The 21,907-nt window shown below is 61.0% G+C and overlaps 2 protein-coding genes across 2 annotated transcripts; one reads left to right on the forward strand and one right to left on the reverse strand.

Annotated features, from left to right (window-relative positions):
• Positions 1-88: 88 nt before the first annotated feature.
• DUOX2 (dual oxidase 2) lies at positions 89-17,454 on the reverse strand. The gene is made up of 33 exons (XM_062204760.1): positions 17,385-17,454; positions 16,987-17,076; positions 16,648-16,812; positions 15,927-16,114; positions 15,557-15,758; positions 15,271-15,437; positions 14,776-14,836; positions 14,558-14,654; positions 14,071-14,161; positions 13,747-13,849; positions 13,168-13,331; positions 12,512-12,687; positions 12,187-12,305; positions 11,718-11,855; positions 11,430-11,543; positions 11,121-11,323; positions 10,677-10,862; positions 9,263-9,488; positions 9,083-9,176; positions 7,549-7,736; positions 6,957-7,026; positions 6,537-6,620; positions 6,156-6,334; positions 5,752-5,982; positions 5,534-5,633; positions 4,818-4,867; positions 4,453-4,580; positions 4,030-4,183; positions 1,683-1,915; positions 1,296-1,454; positions 806-961; positions 539-667; positions 89-299 (listed from the first exon to the last, which is right to left on the reverse strand). Exons 1-33 carry the CDS (start codon positions 17,452-17,454, stop codon positions 177-179), a joined length of 4,638 nt encoding a protein of 1,545 aa, XP_062060744.1. The 3' UTR covers positions 89-176.
• Positions 17,455-18,536: 1,082 nt separating this feature from the next.
• On the forward strand, positions 18,537-21,512 carry DUOXA2 (dual oxidase maturation factor 2). Its single transcript, XM_062205824.1, has 6 exons — positions 18,537-18,683; positions 19,644-19,701; positions 19,933-20,067; positions 20,245-20,458; positions 20,709-20,923; positions 21,316-21,512. The coding sequence occupies exons 1-6, from the start codon at positions 18,537-18,539 to the stop codon at positions 21,510-21,512; spliced, it is 966 nt and encodes a 321-aa protein (XP_062061808.1).
• Positions 21,513-21,907: the final 395 nt, after the last annotated feature.

Consider the following 21,907-nt stretch of genomic DNA (forward strand, 5'->3'; position numbering starts at 1 on the left):
GCCCCCTCTCTGCTCGGCTTGCCTCAACCCGCAAGGGCTTGAGCTGGGGTTGGGCTGGTCTCCTCCACCTTCTCAGAGCATGGGACAGAGCAGGCCAGGCGGGGGGAGGGGGGGGATGAGGTGGCTTCAGATAGAAAGTGCAGGCGGGGCCAGAGAGAGGAGGGCAGGGGGCAGGCCTAGAAGTTCTCATAGTGGTGCATGAAGTGGGCTCGGTCTTGTCTGTTGACGAGCTGGCAGGCCTTCTCCACATTCTTGGTCATGCCAGGGGGGCCACAGCTGAACACCCCGATCTTGCGCACCTGTCAGGTGATTGGAGAGAGAAGGGGAGGGGAAGCTGCTCTCCAGCTGCCCAGAAGGTTCAGAGCTCCAACTCTGGGCCCTGAAGAAGAGGCTGGAGCCGGGGGACGGTGGAGTCCTCCTCCAACACTGGACCCCATCCTGGGGCAGGGATGGTGCAGGGAATCTCTGCTCAGGATAGAGCTGCAGGGTGCTCGGCCGCTGAAGGCCAGAGTCCCGCAATGGGAAAGGGTGCACTGACCTGGGGGTGGACCTCCTGCAGGGAGTTGAAGAAGAGCTCGAAGGGGGGGCGGCCGAAGTGGGTGATGGAGCGCAGGCCCGTGAACAGACTCCGGTTCAGCACCTTCTGGAAGTGCCGCTCGCAGATGTACTGGGGGTATGAGGACAGGTAGGGTCAGCGCCCAGCCTGAGCCAGCCCACACACAGCCGGGAGATGGGACTGGAGGTTAAGGGGCCTGTGCCCCCTGCTCGCCGAGCCTGGCTGCCCACCCTCCCCATCCCGACCTACCAGCATGGTGGTCCTGAGGTCGAACTTCTCAGCCAGCTGGGTGATGTAGATGTGCACAGACACCAGGTCCTGGGGGTCGTTCTCCTCCACCTCCCGGATGATGTCAGCCAGCCACTCGAACTGCCGCTGGGTCCGCGTCACCCAGATGAAGTAGATCTGCGGACACAGCCAGAGCTTGGGACCCAGCAGCGCTGCCCCTGTTTCCCAGCTGCCTTCACTTGAGAGGCTTGGGAGCCCCAGCCCAGAATCTATGCACCGCCCGCCCCTACAGGCTGATCCCAGGCTCCCAGTGGACAGATCCTGGCAGGGACCATTCTGGCTGTGTCTCTTACTTGCTCTCCAAGTTGGGCATGTGGACAGCTGGGAATGAGTGGCCCCTGTGAACCCAGTGCCTGGGAGCCAGCGGCTTGTGTGCAAGTGCCTCTGTGTGATGCAGGGACATGGTCAGGTGGCCTGGCCCCCACTTGGAGACTGGGGCAGAGATGCTCACCTTTTTACAGAGCATTTGGCTGCCCCAGGATGACTTGAAGACCAGGTCTTTGAGGATGGAGGCAAAGGGGGTGACCCCGATGCCCCCTCCCACCAGCACCGACACCTCAAACTGATGCCACTCCTGGTGGCCCTCTCCAAAGGGTCCATCGAGGTAGAGCTGCCGAGAGAAGGGAGAGATGAGGTCAGCCTGACCCGGCCCCAGCTCCGGGGCCAGAAATGAGACAGGCAGAAGGAAGGGATCAAGCTTCCTGAGCGTCCCCGGAGGCACCTCAGCCCTGTCCCGGCCTGGTCTTGGGATGGCTGGGGCTTCTAGTCTTAGGCAGGAGAAGAACAGGGACCCTGCCCACACCATAGGCTCAGAGGTGGGGTTCCCAGTGATGGGCACCTTTGGGTATCCGGAACAGTCTTTGTCCTTTGGGGTTGAGTAGATCTCCCTGAGGCGAGTGGTCCAGGGCCCCACCGCCCGGATGTGCAGGCTGAGCGTGTCCTCGTGGGGTGCAGAGGTCAGTGTGAAGGGGTGGTACTCGTTGGTCCCCAGAGCCAGGCAGGCGATCCGCACCCACTGCCCCGACTTGTACTCGAAGGTCTGGGGCCGCTGGAACTGCAGGTGGGTCACTCCTGGGGGTTATCAGCAGGGAAGAGCTAGATGAGAAGGCTGCTCCTGGTGCTTGAGGCCTGGTAGGCACCTGTGCTCGCCACACACCCGCGGCCCAGGCAGCCGGCACACGATCTGGGCAAGTGGGGATCTTAGCGCTCAGAACACAAGCGCCCCTTTCTCTGTGTCCTGGGTCATGTTTGCTCCTGTTCCAGCCTCTCTCCTCCCTCTTCCCACACAGGGCTCCAGCCTTACAGCCCTGCTCTGAATACCAGCCTGCTGGGGGGCAGGGGAGATGAGACCTTAGGCTCTCCGGGGACCATCTCGGTGTTTATCCAACTTCCCCTGTTTGCTGGTGACCTTTGTGGTGGGTCACATCTGCACACCTCCTACACTACTATCCATCTAATGTTCTTAAGTTGATTTAATTTTTAAATGCTAGTTATTTATATTCGAAAGGCAGGGAGATTGAGCTTCCATCCACTGGTTCACTTCTGAAATGCCCATAACAGCTGCAGCTGGGCCAGGCTGAAGCCAGGAGTCCAGAGCTCTATGTGAGTTTTTCCCACAGAGTGGCAAGGACTCAAGTACTGGAACCATCATCTGCTTTCTCCCAGGATGTCCACCAGCTAGAAGCTAGATCAGAAGTAGGACTCAAACCAGCCACTCCAATACGGCACGTGGGCATTCTGAGAAGCAGCTTCACCTGCTATGCCACAACACCTGCCCCTAAATTCAACTTATCTTGGCCGGAAATCTCATTTCTAAGGTACATGGAAAACCACACCATGTGATCCAAATCTTAGCTGGATGCTGTCGCCTGACCACAGCTGAGCCGCAGGCCTGCTCTCTTTTTGTTGAAAGAAGAGATTAGCAAGTGCTAGAGTAGGAGAGGCAAACAAACACGACCCTGAGACATTCTCCTGAAGTGGTCTTGGTTTAAATAAATGAATTGAGGTGAATTTTCCTACAACATGACTCCTGAAGACTAGATGGCCTTATGACACCTAAAGTCATCTTCCAGCACCTTCTTTTTAAAAAATAAATGTATATATTTAAAGATTTCTTTATTTGGGGCTGGCGCTGTGGCGCAGCGGGTTAACGCCCTGGCCTGAAGCGCCAGCATCCCATATAGGCGCTGGTTTGAGACCCGGCTGCTCTGCTTCCTGCCCAGCTCTCTGCTATGGCCTGGGAAAGCAGTAGAAGATGGCTCAAGTGCTTGGGCCCCTGCACCCACGTGGGAGACCCGGAAGAAGCTCCTGGCTCCTGGCTTCGGATCGGCAGCACTCCGGCTGTTGTGGCCAATTAGGGAGTGAACCATTGGATGGAAGACCTCTCTCTCAGCCTTTCCTCTCTCTGCCTTTCCTCTCTCTGTGTAACTCTGACTTTCAAATATTTGAAAGGTACAGTTACAAAGAGAAAGAGTGAGTGAGTGAGAGAGCGAGAGCGAGCAAGAGAGAGAGAGAGAGAGGGAGAGAGAGAATGGCTCACTCCCCAAAGAGCTGCAATGGCCAGGGCTAGCCTGGGCCAGGCTGAGGCTAGGAGCTTCTTTCAGGTCTCCCACATGGATACAGGGGCCCAAGCACTCAGGCCATCCTCTGCTGCTTCCCCAGGCCATAGCAGAGACTGGATCAGACGTGAAGCAGCCAGTATACAAACTAGCACCCACATGGGATGCTGGAGTCGCAGGTGGTGGCTTAACCCCCTATGCCACAACACCAGCCCCATCTTCTAGCAGCCTCTACAGCGATCTGAATCCCCACTCTGGCCAACACTGCCTGTCAGCAACAGAGGGCAACCTGGGATCTGTGCCTGTCTCTGAGAGACAAGGAATGGGAGGAGGGCATGTGACCTCCTGCCCTACACTCTGCACCCAGGCCACACACGTGGGGGTCTTTCTCATCCTCAAACCCCACTGCGTGAACTTTGAGCCTTCTCTTCTCACAGTCCCTTGTCACTGCACATCCGCGAGGGCCCAGCACAGCCCGTCCTGGGTGCACTTCCATCAGGAAAACTTGCGGAGTCCCTGAGAGGGCATCAGAGGCAGTGAGGGCTCGGGATGCCTGCTGAGCTGTCTGCCCTCATCTGAGAGGCCGACTTCTGCTGCTTCCCACCCAGGTCGGGCTGGACGCGGTACCTGAGGGCAGCAGCTCTGCCTTCACCACGCCGATCTCCACCTTCTTCCTGCTCAGGCTCACCAGCTTGTCTGCCCCAAAGATAATCGCCGGGACCAGGAAGTAGATGTGGAAAGAGGGCAGCTGGATCAGAGCGTAGCTGCCGTGGATGATGAGCTGGGGACATGGCCAGTGAATATAGCTGAGGCCCCACCGAGCCCCCACCCCAGGCCACCCCACCCCACCGCCCCACCTTCACCCAGGCACTTCCTGCCCAGAACCAGGCCTATGCTGGGGAGATGGGGCCAGCACCGGCTCCCACATCTGCAGTCTTAGATCCCAGTCTGAGGTCTCGGGTCTAACTCTGCGTGCTCCCTCTTCCACCCCCATCTCTCACACTGAGCACCCTGCCCCATGGCCTGGTCCTGCCCAAAAAAGTCCCTCACCAGGGCGTAGAGAGCCACGTAGAGGTGGTGGGTCAGCCAGAAGCCCCGGAAGCTGTGGCGGCGGAAGTAGTGGGAGGCGAAGACGTACATGATGGCCAGGACCACGAGCAGCAGCACCCCCGACATACCTGGCAGCAGGAGGACAGGGTCAGCAAGTACTCTCAGGACCTCGGCCTGGGCAGGGAATGCAATGGAGCAGGCCTCCACCCTGCCCTCCTCCTGCTCTCAGCCTTCTAGGCCCCTCTTGCCAGGAGGTGCTGGAGCTGGTCTACAGGCTAGAAAGGGGTCCCAGGGCCACTACAGACAAGTGTGTGTTCACAGGGAGCAGGAGATGAAGGTCCCCAGACAGAAGCCCTGCTCCCTACCTGGGATCGTCTCAAAGAACCACCAGTAGAACTTTGGGATGATCTTTGACCTGTGGAATGAAGGCACATGGAGTCTCTGGCTGGGGGGCAGAAGGGCCCCATGGCCGTCGCTGCAGCCTGAATCCCTTCCCTCTGGCCCTGACGGCTGAGGTTGCTGGACCTCTGCCCAGATGGACAGGGATCCTTCCGAGAACCACGGCCCGCAGCCCCCTCCCTCCCAGCGATGTTCACTCCTTGCTGTGCCAAGCGCCCTTACTGTGGCCGGCTTTGCTTACTTGAGTGCCTGGGCCATGATTTCACAAGTTCCCCAAGAACAGCGACTTGTGCTATGTTCACTGCTCTATCTCTGTGCTTCCAAAGGCGAGGCACACAGCAAGTGTTCAATAAACATTTGTGGAATGACTGCCTGTTATCCGACACTGCTACTCTCTGACTCCTGGATAGACACACAGGACATGCTTCATAGAGATCGCCCTGCTGAGTGGAAGGTGAGCTGTGATGCCAGTCAGGTGCATAAGGAGAGGGTCTCCACCTTCAGCTCCCAAACACCTGGCCCATCCAGGTAGCCTCCTGAGGGCAAGGAGGCCACTTTTCAGTTCCCCCAGGGGTGGCAGCTGTGCATCATTTTCACTCATGAGAGGCTGAGGACCTGTGGCCAGCTACTTACTTTCCACTGCTCCCCCTGGGCCCGCCCCAGCAATGTCCCCAGAACTGACCCATCATTCACAAAGACGTTGGGGAACACGCAGGTCAGCAGGCTGAGCGGGCTGACTGAGAAGATGTAGAAGTTGACCACGTGGCCAGCACTGTGCAAAACTGAAAGAGCCAGGCCCTGTTAGAGATGCCACCAGGGCAGCCTCTACCTCTGTGCTACCCAACCCTCTTCCCCCTTCCCCCAGGCTGCAGGCAAAGGGAAGCCGCTGAGAGCCCGTACTGGCCAGAACAACAGCCCCCATGGCGATCCAGCGATGGAAGTCCACGGCCGCGTCGAAGGGCACGTAGCGGTTGAGGAAGGTCTCCCGCAGGAAGGTGATGAGGTTGCGGCACATGGTGAGCAGGATGTAGGAGAACATGAAGGAGATGCTGGCCGCCGTGCCCCGCGACAGGATGATGCCCACGTACGTGGTCTCCTCAATGTCCGTGGGTGGGGAGGCAAAGGCGTAGTCTAGGGTAGGAGCGGGCGGGGGTCAGCGGGCACGAGAGGCGGCGCTCCAAGCCCTCACCTACCCCTGGGCTCTCCCGTGCCGCCCTGAGGATGGGGAAGAGCAGCCGGAGAGCTCCGCCCTCGCGCAGGGTGGGCCTGCCCGCCGCCCCCCACTCCCCCAGCCTCAGCCTTACAGTAAGCGCGCTCTGCGAACAGGCCCACACAGAGCGCCGAGAAGAGCGTGGCGCACACGATGTGGCGCCGGTAGTTCTCCACGAAGCGCTTGAACTGCCGCACCTTCTGCGCCACAAAACCTCGCTGCATCTTCTCCTGCAGCGCCTCGGTGTACGGCCGCGCAGTGGGCGCCGCCGCCCTGTGGGAACGGGACACAGCGGCCGTGGGGTGGGGGTGGGGGGATGATGAGAAGCCCTCCCCCCACCCCCGCAATGGGTCAGGGACAAACAGGATGACACTCAGGGTGCTCCTTTACTTGTCAAGTTGGTGCCAGCAAGGCCCAAAGACCCTGAAACTTCTCTCCCTGTGTCCTGGGGCCCAGGCATCTGGGAAACACTCACTTTTTGCCAAACCTTTTTTTCAGCCCAGGACCTCCGGGTTCTGAGACTTCTGAGTCAGGTAGCCCCACTCCCAGGGGGCAGGAGCTGAGAAAAAGAGAATGGGGCTGTTGTCCCCCTGTCCTTGCAGCCAGGAGAAGAAGTGCCACTCAGACTTGAGCTGGATCACACTGCAGGGGCAAGGCAGGCGGGGCAAGGTGCCGAGCAGGGGGTCTGTTCTGCACAAGGATTCTGGTCTGAAGCGGCAGGGAGAGGCGTGTGGGAGGGGGCGGCTGGAATCTGGGCTAGTGCCCACCATGTGTGGAGAGCTATTATCAGAGGGCAAATGCCTGACCCTGGAGGCTGGGCAGCAAGCCTTAGTTCCTCTGTTTTCTCTGCAGGGCACTAGCCGGGAGACCTCCCAGCCGCCTCACTCCTGCTCACCGTTCCGCAGGAGCCCGAGTGATGAACGACACTCGGCAGTTGGCGTTTTTCTTAAAGTCGTCTCCAACACCTGGAGAGGAGAACAAGAGGCAGGTCTGGCTTCCCCACAGGGGCAGGAAGTGGGGCGTGGGAACCTGCCACACCCCCTCCCTCCTTGCTCCAGTGTCTGGGTTGTGTCTAGATCTCTGGCTCAAGCCCCGTTCCTCTCCCTTCCCTTACTGAACCCCCAGTAGACACAGGGAAGACAATGTGTTGACTCTGTGTGAGTAGAATAAGAGATGCCCTCTGAGCAGACGCAACCTTACACAAACTTTGGGTAAAGAAAATGGTGCTTGTTCTTCTGGCCAGTGCCCATGGCTTTGAGCAGGGTGTTGGCTGAACTTCAGCCTGCCCCATGACCTCAGCGGGTCATGGCATCTGTGCAGTGCACAACTTGTACATCTGTATATGATGCCCCTGGCTGCCTTGTCTGGCTCTGTATTAGGTGCCAACAACTCAGAGAGGAACACAACCTGGGTCCTTCCACCAGGGACTCTCACTGTGAATACACGCCGCCTCCCTGCTGCAGCCCCTCTCTTGAGCACTCACGTACCTCCACCTCCACCTTTGACACAGAGCTGCGTGAAGCGGAGCTCGCTGTCGTGGTCCCGCAGCATGAAGTGGAAGTCCTCCCACGTCAGCTCCTCCTTGTCCTGGAAGCCCGACTCCCGGAACATGGACTCCACGACCTCGGCCAGCTGCGCCTTGGACAGGCTGTTGTTGGAGATCTCGAGGAAGGACCTGGGGGAGGGGCAGCAACAGAGCAGCCTGTCACCCAGCGAGGTCAGGCTCTGGCCGGTACAGGGTGGGGCAGGGCCTGGATTGTCCAATGTGGTTACCGGTGACCCAAGAAATGGCACTGAGAAGGTGTTCATCCAGCCTGTAGCTGACACTAAGCTGGGTGTGGTAGCCGCAGGCTTGAAAGAACAGAATTTCAAATCACCTTGAACACTTAAGACAAAGTCAAATGGGGCAGGGGAGGGGGAAGTTACAGCTATGGGTAGGACAAATGTCCACTCAGTGCAGGGATGTGTCCAGGGTGTGCCACAGCCCCCTCTCTCAGCAGCCGCTTGGCCCACTCGTGTGCTGATGCCTGCCACACCACCCGGCAGCTCCCACTTCCACCGGCCAGCAGGGCACCAGGCAGCAGGGAGAGAACAGGGCTGTGGCTGCAGCACTGGCTGCATCTTCATGCCAGCACTCCAGGGCCCAGGCTGGAGAGTCTCCACACCCACTCTGACAGCACACACTGTGGCATGTACAGTGACCAAACACTTTCCTCAGGCTGTGCTTAGGGACAAAACCAAGCAGACCATGCCAGTTTTTACTGGTCCAGCCGAAAAGCCCTGGGCCTCTGTGGCACAGCAGGTGTTGCCATCACTGTACAAAAACAAACAAAAAAACCATCCCTTGAGGCCAAGCAAGATCCACACTGAGTTACAGGATGAGAAGGTGGGCGCTCAGCCCCTGGCGGCAGGGGCCTTCTCCTAGAGCCCCCAGACCCCGGCCAGGACCGGTCCGCAGTGACACACCAGGCAGGTGCGGGATGCAATCAGTTGACCCTGGCAGGGGTACCTGGACTGTAAGAGAAGCGACAGTCAAGAGAAGTGCTTACAGCAATGGAGAGGCCCACAGCGATAGGCAAGTTAGAAGAATCTTCCTCAGTCAGCTACGTGTCGAATGCCTACTCTGTGCCAACCACAACGGGGAGGAAGCGGATACAACCAAGAGATGGGGGAGCCCTGCCCTGAGGCCCCGAAAAAGGCGGCCTTGCCGAGGCCTTGTCTTAAGTAGGGAGGAAGCGATGGTGCTCAGAACTGGCGTTCTCGGCACGCCAGTGCCAGCAAGGCTTGAAAAACAGGAGAGGAACCGTGGTGTAGAGCAACTCCCCGTGTTTCTCCTCCCGTCTCCAGGTGATGAGCATTGGAAGAGTAACCGATGTCACCTGTCCTGTTAGGAGTTCCCGAAGATCCAAAGATGGCCAAAAAAATGGCCTCCTTGCCTGCCTTCCTCTGACCTCTGACCTCCTCTGTGGTCCCGTTTAAAACATCAGGAGGTCTCAGGACTGGAAGGCCCACCACCCATACCGAATCATGGTGAAGAATTCGTCCTTGGAGAGGAAGCCGTTCTCATCCAGGTCGTACATGGTGAACATGAGGCGGGACTTATCCTCTGGGGTGCCTGGGAGAGAAAGGGGGGTGGAGGCCACCTCTCTGCTGCGAGCCCCTTGGGCCCTTGGAGAGTGCACCATCCCTCAGCCCCCTCACCTTTCATGAAGACCACCAGGATGTCCAGGAACTCCCGGAAGGACAGGTAGCCATTGCCGTCCTTGTCGGCCAGAGAGAACATGGACTCCACAAACATGTCCTGGGGCTTGAGGCCCAGAGATTCGGCAAACTCGGCCCTGCTCAGCTCGCACGTCAGGGCCTCCCGCACCTTCTGGGATGAGTCCAGGGGCAGGGTCCCCGCGTCCGCCTGGTTGATGTCCAGCACCTGCACGCAGACGGCAGCAGAGGGTGGGAGGGAAAGCAGTGAGGCCCAGGTGGAGGCAGTGCAGTGGCCCCTCACATCTCCCCAAAGTCCACATCAGAGGGGGCAACCCCGATGGCTGCTCCTGCTCCTTACACTCACCGACTTGGGCCTCCCTCTGCTCTCCTGAGAGGGAGAATCAAGTCTCTAGCAGCCAGCACCCTTCCTCCCTGGACCCCAGAATCACAGTGCTGGTGCTGGCAGAGGAGGGATGGAAAGGAAAGGGCAAACTCGGGGAATGCAGAGTGAGAGCCTGCACCGGGACAGAAGGCATAGACATGGCGGACAGGCAGGAAGAGGCTGGGGCCAAGCTCTAGTGCCAATTCAGATAGGGCTGCTCTGTGCCTATGCTTCAGTCTCTGCCTATTATGCCAAGACTCAAAAAGTCACCTGTAGCTACCAAAGTCCCCTGAAGCACTTGGGCCACACCTGGACAGGTGTTTATCAAATCACCTGGAGGGCTCACCCCAGAGTTCCTGATTCAGTCTGTCTGGGGAGGGGCCTGAGAATTCTCGCTTCCAACAAGTTCCCAAGGAAGGCTGATGCCCCCCAGGGCCAACCTCTCAGAAGCACTCACTGAGATTTTCTCGCCGGGGGATGGATACTGATGGAACCACTGATCGAATCAGTGGTTCATTGGTAAGGACATGGACATATAGAGATAATGGCCACACAAGCAGACACAAGTGACAGAGCCAGGATTCAACCAGGGCTATATGACTCCAGCCCCTAGAGTGGAGTCACATGGGGTCTGATCTAGCCCATGCTCCCTCTCCTTCCTTTCCCTGTGCTGGGCTTGTCCCCAGAAGGCACAGGTGAGGCTGGCATTGCAGCATCGCTGCCACCTGCAACTCCTGCATCCCACATTAGAGCACTGATTGGGTCCTGGCTGCTCCACTTCTTATCCAACTCCCTGCTAATGCACCTAGGAAGGCAGTGGAAGATGGCCCACGTGCTTGAGCCCCTGCACCATGTGGGAGACCGAGATGAAGTTCTAGGCTCCTGGCTTCAGCCTGGACCAGCCCTGGCGATTGAGGCTTTTAGGGAGTCTCTCTGTATGTCTCTCTTCCTCTCTCTCTATCACTCAGACTTTCAAAAAAAATAACTTAAAAACAAAACAACAACAGTAACAAAAGGCCCAGGCTGTGGCACCTGAGCAAAAAGGTGTCTGAAGAAGATCTCGAGGATGCGCGCCCGCTGCTGCTTGGTCGCCGCCTTCCTGAACAGCTCCTTCTCGCCCATCTCCGCCACGTGCAGGCCCAGCCCCCAGTACTTGCAGAAGTCCCGCAGCTGCTGCACGAAGCTGCCCCGCTCCTCCTCGAAGTTAAACAGCAGCACCTGGGCAGGAGGAAGGCCCCACGGTGCTCAGAGCTCCAGCTTAGGGTTCAGGCTCCCCGCAAAGGACCCTGGGTTGGGGGAAGGTGAGCAAAGCCCCTCTCCACCCAACCAGGCTGGGGCCAGGTGAATGGTTTAAGGTTGAGTCCTTCCCCCCGACCCCCAGCATCAGTCTTCACAGGTGAGGCCCCCCCATAGCTGAGGACAGGGTGGCTCGTGAGAGGAGTCGCATGTGAGGTGGCCCGGCAGGGGAGGCTGTACCAGGTCGTACTCCTTGGGGATCTTGAGCAGCAGCGTGCGGCAGCCTCGGTCATTGGACAGGATGAGGCTGGCCTGCTGTGGGGGCTGCAGCTGGATGGTGCGGAGCGGGGTGAGCCGCCTGTCCAGGACCTGCAGCTGCCCGCCCGGGAGTAGCTGGATGGTGACGGGATAGCTCCTCTCACAGGGGCCTGGCCACTCCATCGCTGAGGAAGGGGCGATTGGACAGAGAGGCTCAGCAGAGGGCCCCAGACCCTCGCCCACAGGCTTCCTCGGCCAGAGCCTGCCCCTCTCTCCTGCAGCCCAGCTCACCTGGCACCCCCTCTTTGATTGATTCCTTCTCCGTACTCCCCTTGCCTTTCCTTTGCAGCCTCTTGCGCTCCCGGTTCCGGAAATGGGCCACAATCGCCGCGATAACCAGGCTCACTGAAGGGGATCAGAATGGGCCAGTCGGGGGGTGGGGAGAGCCCCTTGCTGGCCGCTTCCTGGAGGCTTCCCTTCCCACTGTCCCCTGAGCCTGGCCTCAAGCCTTAATATAAGGAGCTGGCCCCGGAGGCCAGCAGGAAATGAGGGGCAGGTGGGAGGGGGTGAGGCACTCACCTAATGGAAGTAAGCAGAGAGCCACGATGACGAGGCCATAACCAGCTCCACTGCCCTCGAAGTAGTCAGTCACGGTGAGGGGCACGCAGGAGGGCAAGCCTGCCGTTGTGAGTTGCCGGGGCTGCGGGCATGGCGCACCTGTGGGAGAGGGCAGAGGAGACCTCCAAGTCTGAGGAGCCCGCTCGGAGTGGGTACACGCCTCCTTCCCAACTCTGCCCTGCAAGGCATTGGGGTGTCCTCTGCCTTCCTGGGCCTGCCTTCCTGCAACCTGTGCCCCTCAAAAAAGTCCATTTTCATACATCAGCTCTGAGCAGCCTCCCCAGTTTGGCCACAGGGTGCAGCCTGCATGTTGGCCCAGTCCACATGAGAGCTGATGCTGGCCTCAGGAGACTGAGGCCCGGCTCCCTGGATGCCCCCAACCTCAGCCCTTCACTAGCCACTGTCACCTGTGCTCCTCCAGGCCACTCACCTTCATGCCAGACAAAGACATTGGGCTGCAGGGCACTGGGGTCCACGTTGGTGACAGCGACCAGCACGTCCCGCAGGCTGGTGTTTCTGATTTCCGCAATCTCCTCCCTGGAGAACAGCCTAGGTCCGGGAAAGGCAGGAGTGGTTGGGTTGAGAAAGGGCAGGCAGGAGGTCCTCCAGCAACCCCAGGCCCAAGGACTTGAATGAGAAAAGAGACTCTGAGGTCCACTTAGGAGTCAGGGGCCTAAGGGGGCTGTGTGAAGCCAGGCCGGGACTCTGGGGGCCCAGATCAGGTGGAATCGGAGGTGGGGCCCAGCAGTCCTTACCCATTCCTGGTGTTCTCAAACCAGTAGCGGTCACCATCCCGCAGCCGCACAAACTGGCTAAGAACAATGGCACTGAACAGGGGCCCAGGGTCGCCATAGCTCTCCAGGAGCCCCCCTGGGAGCAGCTCCAGCCGGGACAGGTCCTGGTGGTATAGGGCAGCTGTGGCCTCCAGCACCTGGGGGCATCATGGGAGGTAGGGAGCACACGTGAGTCGGTGAGGGCAGCCACCATTGTCCCAGCTCTCAGACACGTGGCCTCAGCAGCTGCCTGGCTAACTGCTCAGTCCTTGGGGAGTCTCCTCTTCCTAGAGGTGTGTCCTTCCCCAAGGCGAGACCACTGCCAGGTGTCTGAGGGCCACATCCTATGGCCATTGCTTTCCAGACTACCTGGCCTGAATGATTAGCAGCTTCTGGGGCATCCAACCCATGGGGTACACGGACAGGATAACAACACCCAAGCAAGAGAGGGAACAACATGGTAGCTGGGAGCATACGCTGAGTCATGGATGGATTTAAACCATGTCTCTACAACTCATCAACAAGGTCACCAGCAAAATGGAAGCTATGATAGCGTACAATATTCTTATATAGAGGACTTGGAATGATATGGCCATAGGAAAGCTTTAGCTGCTATTATTATCATTGTCACTCCTGACCTGGGGGTCCACATGTGGGTTGAGGTCACTCCAGTTCTTCGGGGGCTCCAGCCCTAAGGCCAGCAGGGCCTGGGTATAGCTGGGCAGCCCCATGTCTCGGCCACGCTGGATGCTGTTGGCCACATAGTCCGAGCGGGAGAACTTGTCAGGGCCAGGCCAGTAATCTGGGGGAAGAGAAGGCCAGACAGTGGGCTCAGTCCTCCCAGCCCTTCTTGGGTCTGCAACTTTGCATCTGGCTGGCCGCAGCACCCTCCCTCCCCCTGCCCCCAGCACCCCTCCACACGAGACCTGAATCCACACTAGCCTTGTCTCGGTGTATGACCAGTGTCACACGTGAGACCTAACTAAGCACAAAGGTCCCCCCACCCCTGCCCCAACACTCACAGTTAACTTAAAAGCAACACAAAAATGTAAATTAAGCATAAAAACTGCTCAACGTTCATTGTCTTTTAATGAATGTTTGAAGGCTAACGCATGTTTCTGCATCTCGGGTACCCTTGGTCTGCCTGCTGAGGAACCCGGCCGGGTCCCCAGGATTCCCTGGCCCTGGATGCCCACCCCTCCTAGCTCTGAGCTCACCCCGCAGATCCTCCACCACTATCCTGTCCTCCAGTTCGGAAATCTGGGAGGCCATCCCCAGGAGCAGCTGATTCACCTCCTGGGCACTGTTCAGGTGGGGGTTCTGGAAGCAAACAATACCATAGGTTCAAGACAGGCTCGAGGGGCCCTCCCCAAAGCTCCATCCTTCTCACCCTGGACCACTGCCACACCTAAGGACAAAGGACCCCTGGCCAGCCCAGAATCTCAGGAGCAACACCCAAGAACCGAAATGGTTGCTTTACCCAGACTGCGTAAAGACACTGACCTTGCCCCACCTCCCCTCGCCCCTGCCCCCAGGCTGACCTCCCGAGTCCAGTAGCTGTTGCAGACCCTCAGAGCTGGGGAGCTGCCAAAACCCTTGTTGAGGACCTTCTGGAAATGACAGCTGGCATTCCTGAAATGGAGAATCGCAGATGCGGCGAGGACATTCAAGGCAGAAGCTAAGATGGGGCTCAGTGGGGTGAGGGGTTCATCCAGGGGTTGGCCAGAATCACCAGGTGGCCCTAGAGCTTCCTTGAACACAGCGTGAAAACAGAGGGAGCTCTTTGCAGGTGGAAGAAGGGTGACCCAGATGCTATTCAAAGCCTATACTCATCAATCAGTTCTGCCATGAGGAAGTTTAGGGATTTCCCTACAAAACCCAGCCTTCTCCCCAGGCTCCTGTTTCAGGGCTGTCTCCTTTGAAACCCTGTGTGAAAGACCCCAGGCCCCAGGCCCCAGGCCCCAGGCGGGAGCTCCTTCTGCACCTGCACCACAGAGCTGTGTCCTCCCACTGCCTGCTCTCTCTCACCTCATGTAGACGCCAGGGGGCACCATGGTGGAGAAGAACTGTTGAGAGGCCACCACGAACTCCGGGGAGACGCTGGGGTCCAGGAAAGGGCGGTACCCTGCGGGAGAGGCGCAGGAAAGCAGCTAGGCTCCCCAGTCCTATGGCTTCGGATCGCAGGCACCCGCCCGTCTTCTTGCCCCCTTGGATACTCAGTCCAGGTGTTCCCCTAACTCCCTCACCCGCATACTCCGGGGGCGTTTGCTGCAGGAAGCTGGGCAGCCACTCGTACAGGGCGATGTTCTGTGGGGCAGAGAGAGGGGAGGCACGGGTGCGTTGGACCGGCCCGGGCCGGGAGGGATCTGGGCCCGACGAAGGCAGAGGGGCGCGGGCGCGGGTCAGGTGGGGGCTGTCTTGCGAGCGGCGACGCTAACAGGAGCCGTGCGAGACCTGACCCCGCAAGGAACTGCGGCTGGGGGTTTTGCGGGGAGGAGGGCCGGGGCCACGCGGACACAGAAGCTCAGTAAGCACCGCGAGCAGAACCTCTCGGACAAACGGCACTTTCCCTCCGGCTCCCTTCCTTCCAGGGGCTTTGCCCAGGCGCCAGCCCTCCACCCACCCCTACCCCCGGGACCGCGCGTCCTCCCGGGTCGGGGCGTTTCCGGGCGGGGCTGTGCGGCGGAGCGCGGTCTCCCCCAGGTGCGCGCGCGCGGGCAGCGGGCGAGGCGGGCGCCCACCTGGTAGGTGGCGATGACCCTCTTGCGCGCGTGCTGGAACAGCTCCTCGTCGCCCCAGCGCGGGTGCTCGCGCGCCAGCCTCTGCGCCCACAGGTTGTGGTAGCGGAACCAGAGCAGGCCCAGCGCCTGCAGGAAGGGCTCCTGGTTCCCTCGCTCGGCCCCGAAGGCTGCGGCGGACGCGGGAGGCAGGCAAGAGGGGAGCGGCGGCGTGAGTCGGGGGCGCCCGAACGCGCCCAGCCCGCGCCCGCGCCCGCGCCCGCGCCCGCGCCCGCGCCCGCGGCCTCACCGAACAGCCCCTGGGCCCCGCGCTGGCCGGTGGCGGGGTCGGGCGGCGTCCACATGAGCAGGGGGTCCTGCGCGCCCCGGGGGAAGGCGGGGTCGGGCCCGGACGCCAGCTGCCCCCCGGAGAAGCTCCGCAGCGCGTCGCTCCACGAGTGCGAGGAGCCGTAGATGGCGCTGCCGTCCAGCCAGCCGGTCACCCCGTTGGTCTGCGGGGACACGGGGCGGCTGAGCTTCGAGTCGGGTTAGCGGAGGGGGGGCAGGGTAGGGCCAGGGCCAAGCCAGCGGGCGTCCACGGGAGGCGAGTGGGAGCGGGCGGGAGCCGAGGGCCCCAGGGACCCTGGGCCGTGCTCCACCCGCCATCCGCCCGGCCTCACCAGGTCCCGCGGGTTGCTGGGGCTCCGTCCTGTCTCGGGGTCCCAGCGGCTCCTCTGGTAGGGCAGTACCACATCCCCACGCCCGTCGGGGTCGAACACGGGGTCGCCGGGTGGGATGTAGATGTTGAGGAACTCGGCGGGGCAGCCAGGGGTCTCCACGCTCACCACGTCTGAGAGCACGTGGTAGCCTGCGGGAGTGGAGCGCAAACTGGTGAGCAAACCGCCCGCATCACTCTTGCCACCGGTTCCCCGGAACCCGACCGCAGGGGTTAGCCTCGGAGCCCGGCTGCCAGCTCTGTGGCTTAGCCCCAAGAGAGCCCCAGGTTCCTAATATGCAAAGCAAGCATGTCGGGTTCTGGCCAGTCACCGCCTAAGGTTGCTGCAACCCTACACGATCAATGGAGGGTTTTCCCCACGCCAGTCCCTTCTCTCTGCAGGGCAGGAAGACGGTGGTGTGGACTCCATTCTGCTAGCTAGGATGGAGACCCAGTGGCATTCTTGGGGAAGAGAAAGATGAGAGGAGTAAATATTCCTGCACCGATGCCGAACAGCTTCTTTGAGATGATGGCAGCCTTGCCGCGCTGTTTGGCGGGGCAGAAGCGGTTGGGAAACTCGGCTCGGTCTCCTGCGGACTGGCAGCGAAGCCTCTGGGTCCCTCTCCTCCAGCGCTGAGCGCCAAGCCCCGACTCAAAACCCCAGTGGTTTCCCCCTTGACTCTCACCAAAGAAGACCCCCAGGACGGTGCGGTTGTGGAGCGATGCCAGGCCGGCTTTGCCCCGCGTGGCTGCGTCGCTGAGCAGGCGCGGGTTAGGCATCAGCGGCTCCTCCAGGACTTGATACACGCCGTCCGCGTAATTGGCTGGCACTAGGCGCTGCAGCCGCGAGCCTGAGGGAGGCAGGGGGCCGGGTTCGCGGGGAGCAGCCATCCCCAAGGAGCCCCCGAACCTCAACCCCCGGCATCGGGGACTGGATCCCTTGGCCTCGGGAGTGCGTGAAAGGGCGCTGCGCTTCCCGGCTTAGGGTCTCCGCGGCCACCACCCTCCGGGGGCCCGGGACGCACCAGCAGCTCCACGCTCGTGGTGTCTCAGATTGTTGAACCAGCCATCGTAGCGCTGCACTTCCCAGGGCAGTGGGGGTGCGTCCTGGCCTCCTGTGGGCACAGATAGCGGCGCCCTCAGCGCTAGCCTTCCAGCGACCAACGCGCGCGTGTCCACCCCCAGCACCCGACGGTCGGTTCCGCCCTCTCCCAACTCGGCGAGCGCCTCCGACGGGACCCACGTGGCTATACTTGGCTCAGTGTCCGGGCCGCGCTGCGGTTTCCCGTCCCTCCGAACCGTGGAGACCTCTTCCCGACCCTGCCGCCTCAGGGAGCAGCTTGCCTGCCCCTCTCCTGTTCCCCACCACCACCCCCAGGGGATACCGGGTGACACTTCCTAGCCTCAGGCACCTGACACTTACTTGCTGGATCCAGAGGTCCAGTGAGCAGAACTCCCAGGAGCACCAGGGCCTCTAGTCTTGCATGCTGCATACTGATCCTGCAGGCTGGGGGCGGGCGGGGTGTGTGAGCCATGCACGCTGGCTACTACTCCAAGCACTCTCCGATGGGCCGTGCCGCTGGTGAAGGCGCGCCAGCTGTGGCCAGTTCTGGAGCCAAACTGTTAGGAGCATCCCTGAGCACCTACATTCGCACGCCAGTCTGTCCGAGACCACTGGCAGCTCTGGAGGTGTCGGCGCTGCTCCCCACCTTTCACCCTGTTCTGCAGCTAACTTCGGACACAGGGGCACGAGTCCTCCAGGGCTTGTCAGTCCCCAGCAGGACTGGTCAGCGTCCCAGGGCCCTGGCCCAAAGCCTGCAAACCGCCCTCAGCCTCTTAAGTACCGCTTCTCCCAGAGGTGGTAGGGAAGAGCAAGACTAATGAGCTGGGACCCCAGGACCTGAAGCCCACCCAGCCTCCCGCAAACAGGCGCCTGAGCGTGACGGGCCAGAGGTTGGGGAAGCCAGGTTCCCAACTCTTGGTGCAGCCTCCGGGGTAAGGCTCCCGTGGGCTTCAGGCGTCCTCTCCGCTCTCGCAGTCTTTGCCTCTCTGCTCTGCTGCCGGCTTCCACTCCCCAAGCCCGGCGGATCCTCAGCCTTCCCAGCTGCACTCTCACCCTGCGCTCTGAGTCCTCGGTCTCACCGCCGCACAGGTGTCAACTCAGGCCAGACCTGGCCTCAGGGGTGAATATCTGGACCCGGGGCTCGCCCCTCTGCTGTGAAGGTGGGGCTCCTCTCATTTGCATAACGCCCTCCGCCCCTCATTTGCATGACCTCTTCCCTCTTGGACCCTGCCGCTGGGGCAGGTAGGGACGACCTACCACCCACGTTCCTATAAAAAGGGTCCGGGTTCCACTCAATTTCCAAACGCAGCAGAGCCGGCCAAGTAATCCATCAAGACCAGTGAGAAATAATTAAGCTCGCTGGCTGGCCCGGCTCTGCCTACGCCAACCCCAGGGCGCTCCGGGACAACAACGGGACTCTGCATTTCCTCGGGGCGGAGCCGCGGGGTTCACATTTGACGGTACCCCCAAGGTTCCCGCAACCCCAGCCCGCTCACCCGGCCCGTCTGCAAGATGACTCTGTGGAATGGTGTGCTGCCGTTCTACCCCCAGTCTCCTCATGCGGCCGGCTTCTGCGTGCCTCTGCTCATAGTCATTGTGGTCTTCTTGGCCTTTGCTGGCAGCTTCCTGCTCATCTTGCCTGGGATCCGCGGTCACTCGGTAAGGGGGTGCGGGGGAAGCTCGGGGAGGAGGAATGGGCATCCAAGACAGATCAGGGTGTCAAGGGCCTCCAAGAGGAGTCAAGCTGAGACTCAGGTAGAGCAAATTTCCAAGGCTGCTGCAGCCAGCACCGCTTCCCAGGAACATTCTGGAGAGGGACCCTGTCCCCAGCTGCTGCATAGACAGGGTGCCCAGTTCAGTAATCCTAGAGCAGATTCTGGGCTTCACATGCCATGGGGCCTCCCACCTCCATCCAGACTCTGCAATCCCACCCTGGTTGGTCCTCTGCACCTGCTTGGAGCCAAGAGGACAGCCAGCCACGGCCAGCAGCTCCGGCTACTAGGTTTCCTCTTTGTGTCGGGTTAATATACAGGTGTCTGGGTGCACCACCCTCAAGGCGCAGAATTCCAGACTGGATCCCAAGTCCGAGTGTATTTCATCAGACTTCCCTCCACCTGCAGAACCTGGGCCGTGCATTTTTTTCTAGTCTGAGAGGGTCCAGGGTTTCTTTGTCTTGCTCTGTGTTGGTTTCCCAGGGAACTGGTGTGCCCAGAAGTATATCTGCATTGCCAGCTCCTCTTACCTGGCCACCAGGCCCTGGGGCCTCCCTCTTCTGGAGGCGATGACCCTAGCCTGCCTGGCACTTCTAGACTCACTGAGCCTCAACCAGAAGTGACTGGACCAGGAAGTGGGGCCAGATCGGGCGCCAGACGGCTGGGGCATTGAAGGTGGCTGGCTGCAGGGCGGACCGGGAAGTGCGGCTGGGGAGGGGGAAGCACAGGCCAGAGGACGTCAGAAATGCCAGTGGCCCAGGGCAGTCTTGGAAAAGCATGCCCAGCAGCTTGACCTTTGGAGAAAGGTCAGGCGCGTGACTAGAGATTGAGGTGCAGTGGGGTCACTGGAGGTCTCGGGGACTCCCTGGGGAGGTGCCTGGCCTGATGGGAGTGCCTGTTCCTGCAGCGCTGGTTCTGGTTGGTGAGAGTTCTTCTCAGTCTGTTCATAGGCGGAGAAATTGTGGGTGAGTGTGTGGTGCAGCCCAAGGGGAGTGGAATGGGCCCAAGGAAGGAGGCGGGGAGGGGTTGGTTTCCTGTTGCCTCTTCCCAGCTCCAGCTAGTTCTTAGCTTCCCTGCCCTTACCATGCGCTTACCCTGACCCCTAGACCCTGATGTCTCTGCACAGTTCCACGTCCCATCACCCCTCTGCTAATTCACCTCTTCATCCCCACCCCTGTCGCGTGGTGTGCCCACAGCTGTGCACTTCAGCGGAGAATGGTTCGTGGGTGGAGTGTTCACCAACACATCCTACAAAGCCTTCAGCACGGAGCAAGTGCAAGGCCACGTGGGTCTGCACGTGGGCCTGGTGGGTGTCAATATCACGCTCAAAGGTGAGGAGGCTGCTGCCAGGCGGATTCCTGGCGCGGGGGAGTGGAGCAGGGGCAGCTCGGAGGACCGCTCACAGCCCACAGCCCAGCTAGCCTCTCCCGTCGGGCTCGCCCCACCCCCACTCTCCCATCCGAAGCCGCTCCTGTCTGAGGCTGTTGGGGTCCTTTGGCTGTGCGCAGGGACTCCCGTGAAGCAGCTGAATGAGACCATTGACTACAACGAGCAGTTCACCTGGCGTCTGGACGAGGACTACACCAAGGAGTACGTGGACGCGCTGCAGAAGGGACTGCCGGACCCGGTGCTGTACCTAGCGGAGAAGTTCACGCCGAGCAGCCCTTGCGGCCTGTACCAAAAGTACCACCTGGCGGGCCACTACGCCTCGGCCACGCTGTGGTGAGCCTGGGGGAAGGCCCACCGCGCTAGGCTTGACTGCGGGCGGGAGGATCTGGAGGGCCGCGAGGGAGTCCGGAGAGGCCCAGCAATGGTTTGGCGCTCGGGAACCTACTTCTCCCGGCAAAGCCCTTCCCCGGGGATTCCCCTGCGCCTCCGCGGCCTCCGCGCAGCGGTAGCACCGGCCCGGGAGCGAGGCTGCGGGAACCGGGGCGCGCGGGGCACGGCTGCTCACGGTCGCCCCCTCCCACAGGGTGGCCTTCTGCTTCTGGGTCATCACCAACGCGCTGCTCTCCATGCCGGCCCCGCTCTACGGCGGCCTGGGGCTCCTGGTCACTGGCGCCTTCGTCCTCTTCTCCATCTTCGCCTTCGCCTCCATCTCCACCGTGCCGGTCTGCCCGCTCCGCCTCGGCTCCTCGGCATTCGTCACGTACTACGGCGCCGCCTTTTGGGTCACGCTGGCAACAGGTGGGGACCGAGGCGGCGGGCGCTGGGCGCTGGGCGCTGGGCGCTGGGAGGCGGCGGGTGCGGACGCGGTTCCCAGCGGTTTAGCGCGCCCGTTCCAGCTTGCAAAATGAGTTCCCATCTACCGTCGTGGCGCACGGGGACGGACGGGCACCACTGTGCCCATTTTACAGATGCGGTTCAGAAGGGCTCGGTGCCTGGCCCCGCTTAGCGCGCGAGCCCGGGGATGGTGCCCTCCGCGTCAGAAGCCCTTTTGCGTGGGGTGTGTGTGTGTGTGTGTGTGTCTGGGGAGCAAGCTGAGGGGTCGGCTCCAACATATGGGGCTGGGGGTGCCAGGCTCTGACCTGGATCCCTGCCTCCCTCCCCCTGCCGCTCTCTCTCGGGCGGCGCCGCAGGCATCCTGTGCCTGCTGCTCGGAGGGGCAGTGGTGTGTGCCCACTACGCTGCACCCAGCGCTCTCCGCACCTTTCTGGACCTCCGCGACCTCGACTACAGCGGCCCGGAGAAAGAAGGCGGCGCGCCCCTCTTCCTCAGCAACGCGCTGGACAAGCAGTTCCAGCCCCCGGACTTCAGCATCACCACAAACCTGTGAAGCCACTCCGGACTCCCACCCCGCCTCGGGGCCACGCGGGCCAGGAACCAGTGCCCGCCAGCACGCAGGGATAGGCGGGCAGCGTCTGACGGTGCCGCACGCGCCGGGGATGCGGGGTGAACTGCGAATAAACTTTTTTGTTTAAAAAACAAAACTCTCCCACCCCACCCCCACTACTTTCCAAGGCTTCTCTGGGCTTTCGGAGAGCCACGCCCTCGGCCGGCTTCGCGGGGCTGGCCACAGCCTAGTAGTGGGGGTTCGCTCTCTGCGCTGCGGCGGCTCCAGAAACTTCCTCTCCGCAAAAGCCAGAGCAACCCGGGAAGGCGCTGGGAGAGGGCGCCCTCTAGTGAGGCCGGAGGGGAACGACTGTAACCAGCAGCCTCTGAGGCGCCCCA

The sequence above is a fragment of the Lepus europaeus genome, chromosome 11 (genome assembly GCF_033115175.1).
Source record: "Lepus europaeus isolate LE1 chromosome 11, mLepTim1.pri, whole genome shotgun sequence".
Lineage (NCBI taxonomy): Eukaryota > Metazoa > Chordata > Mammalia > Lagomorpha > Leporidae > Lepus > Lepus europaeus.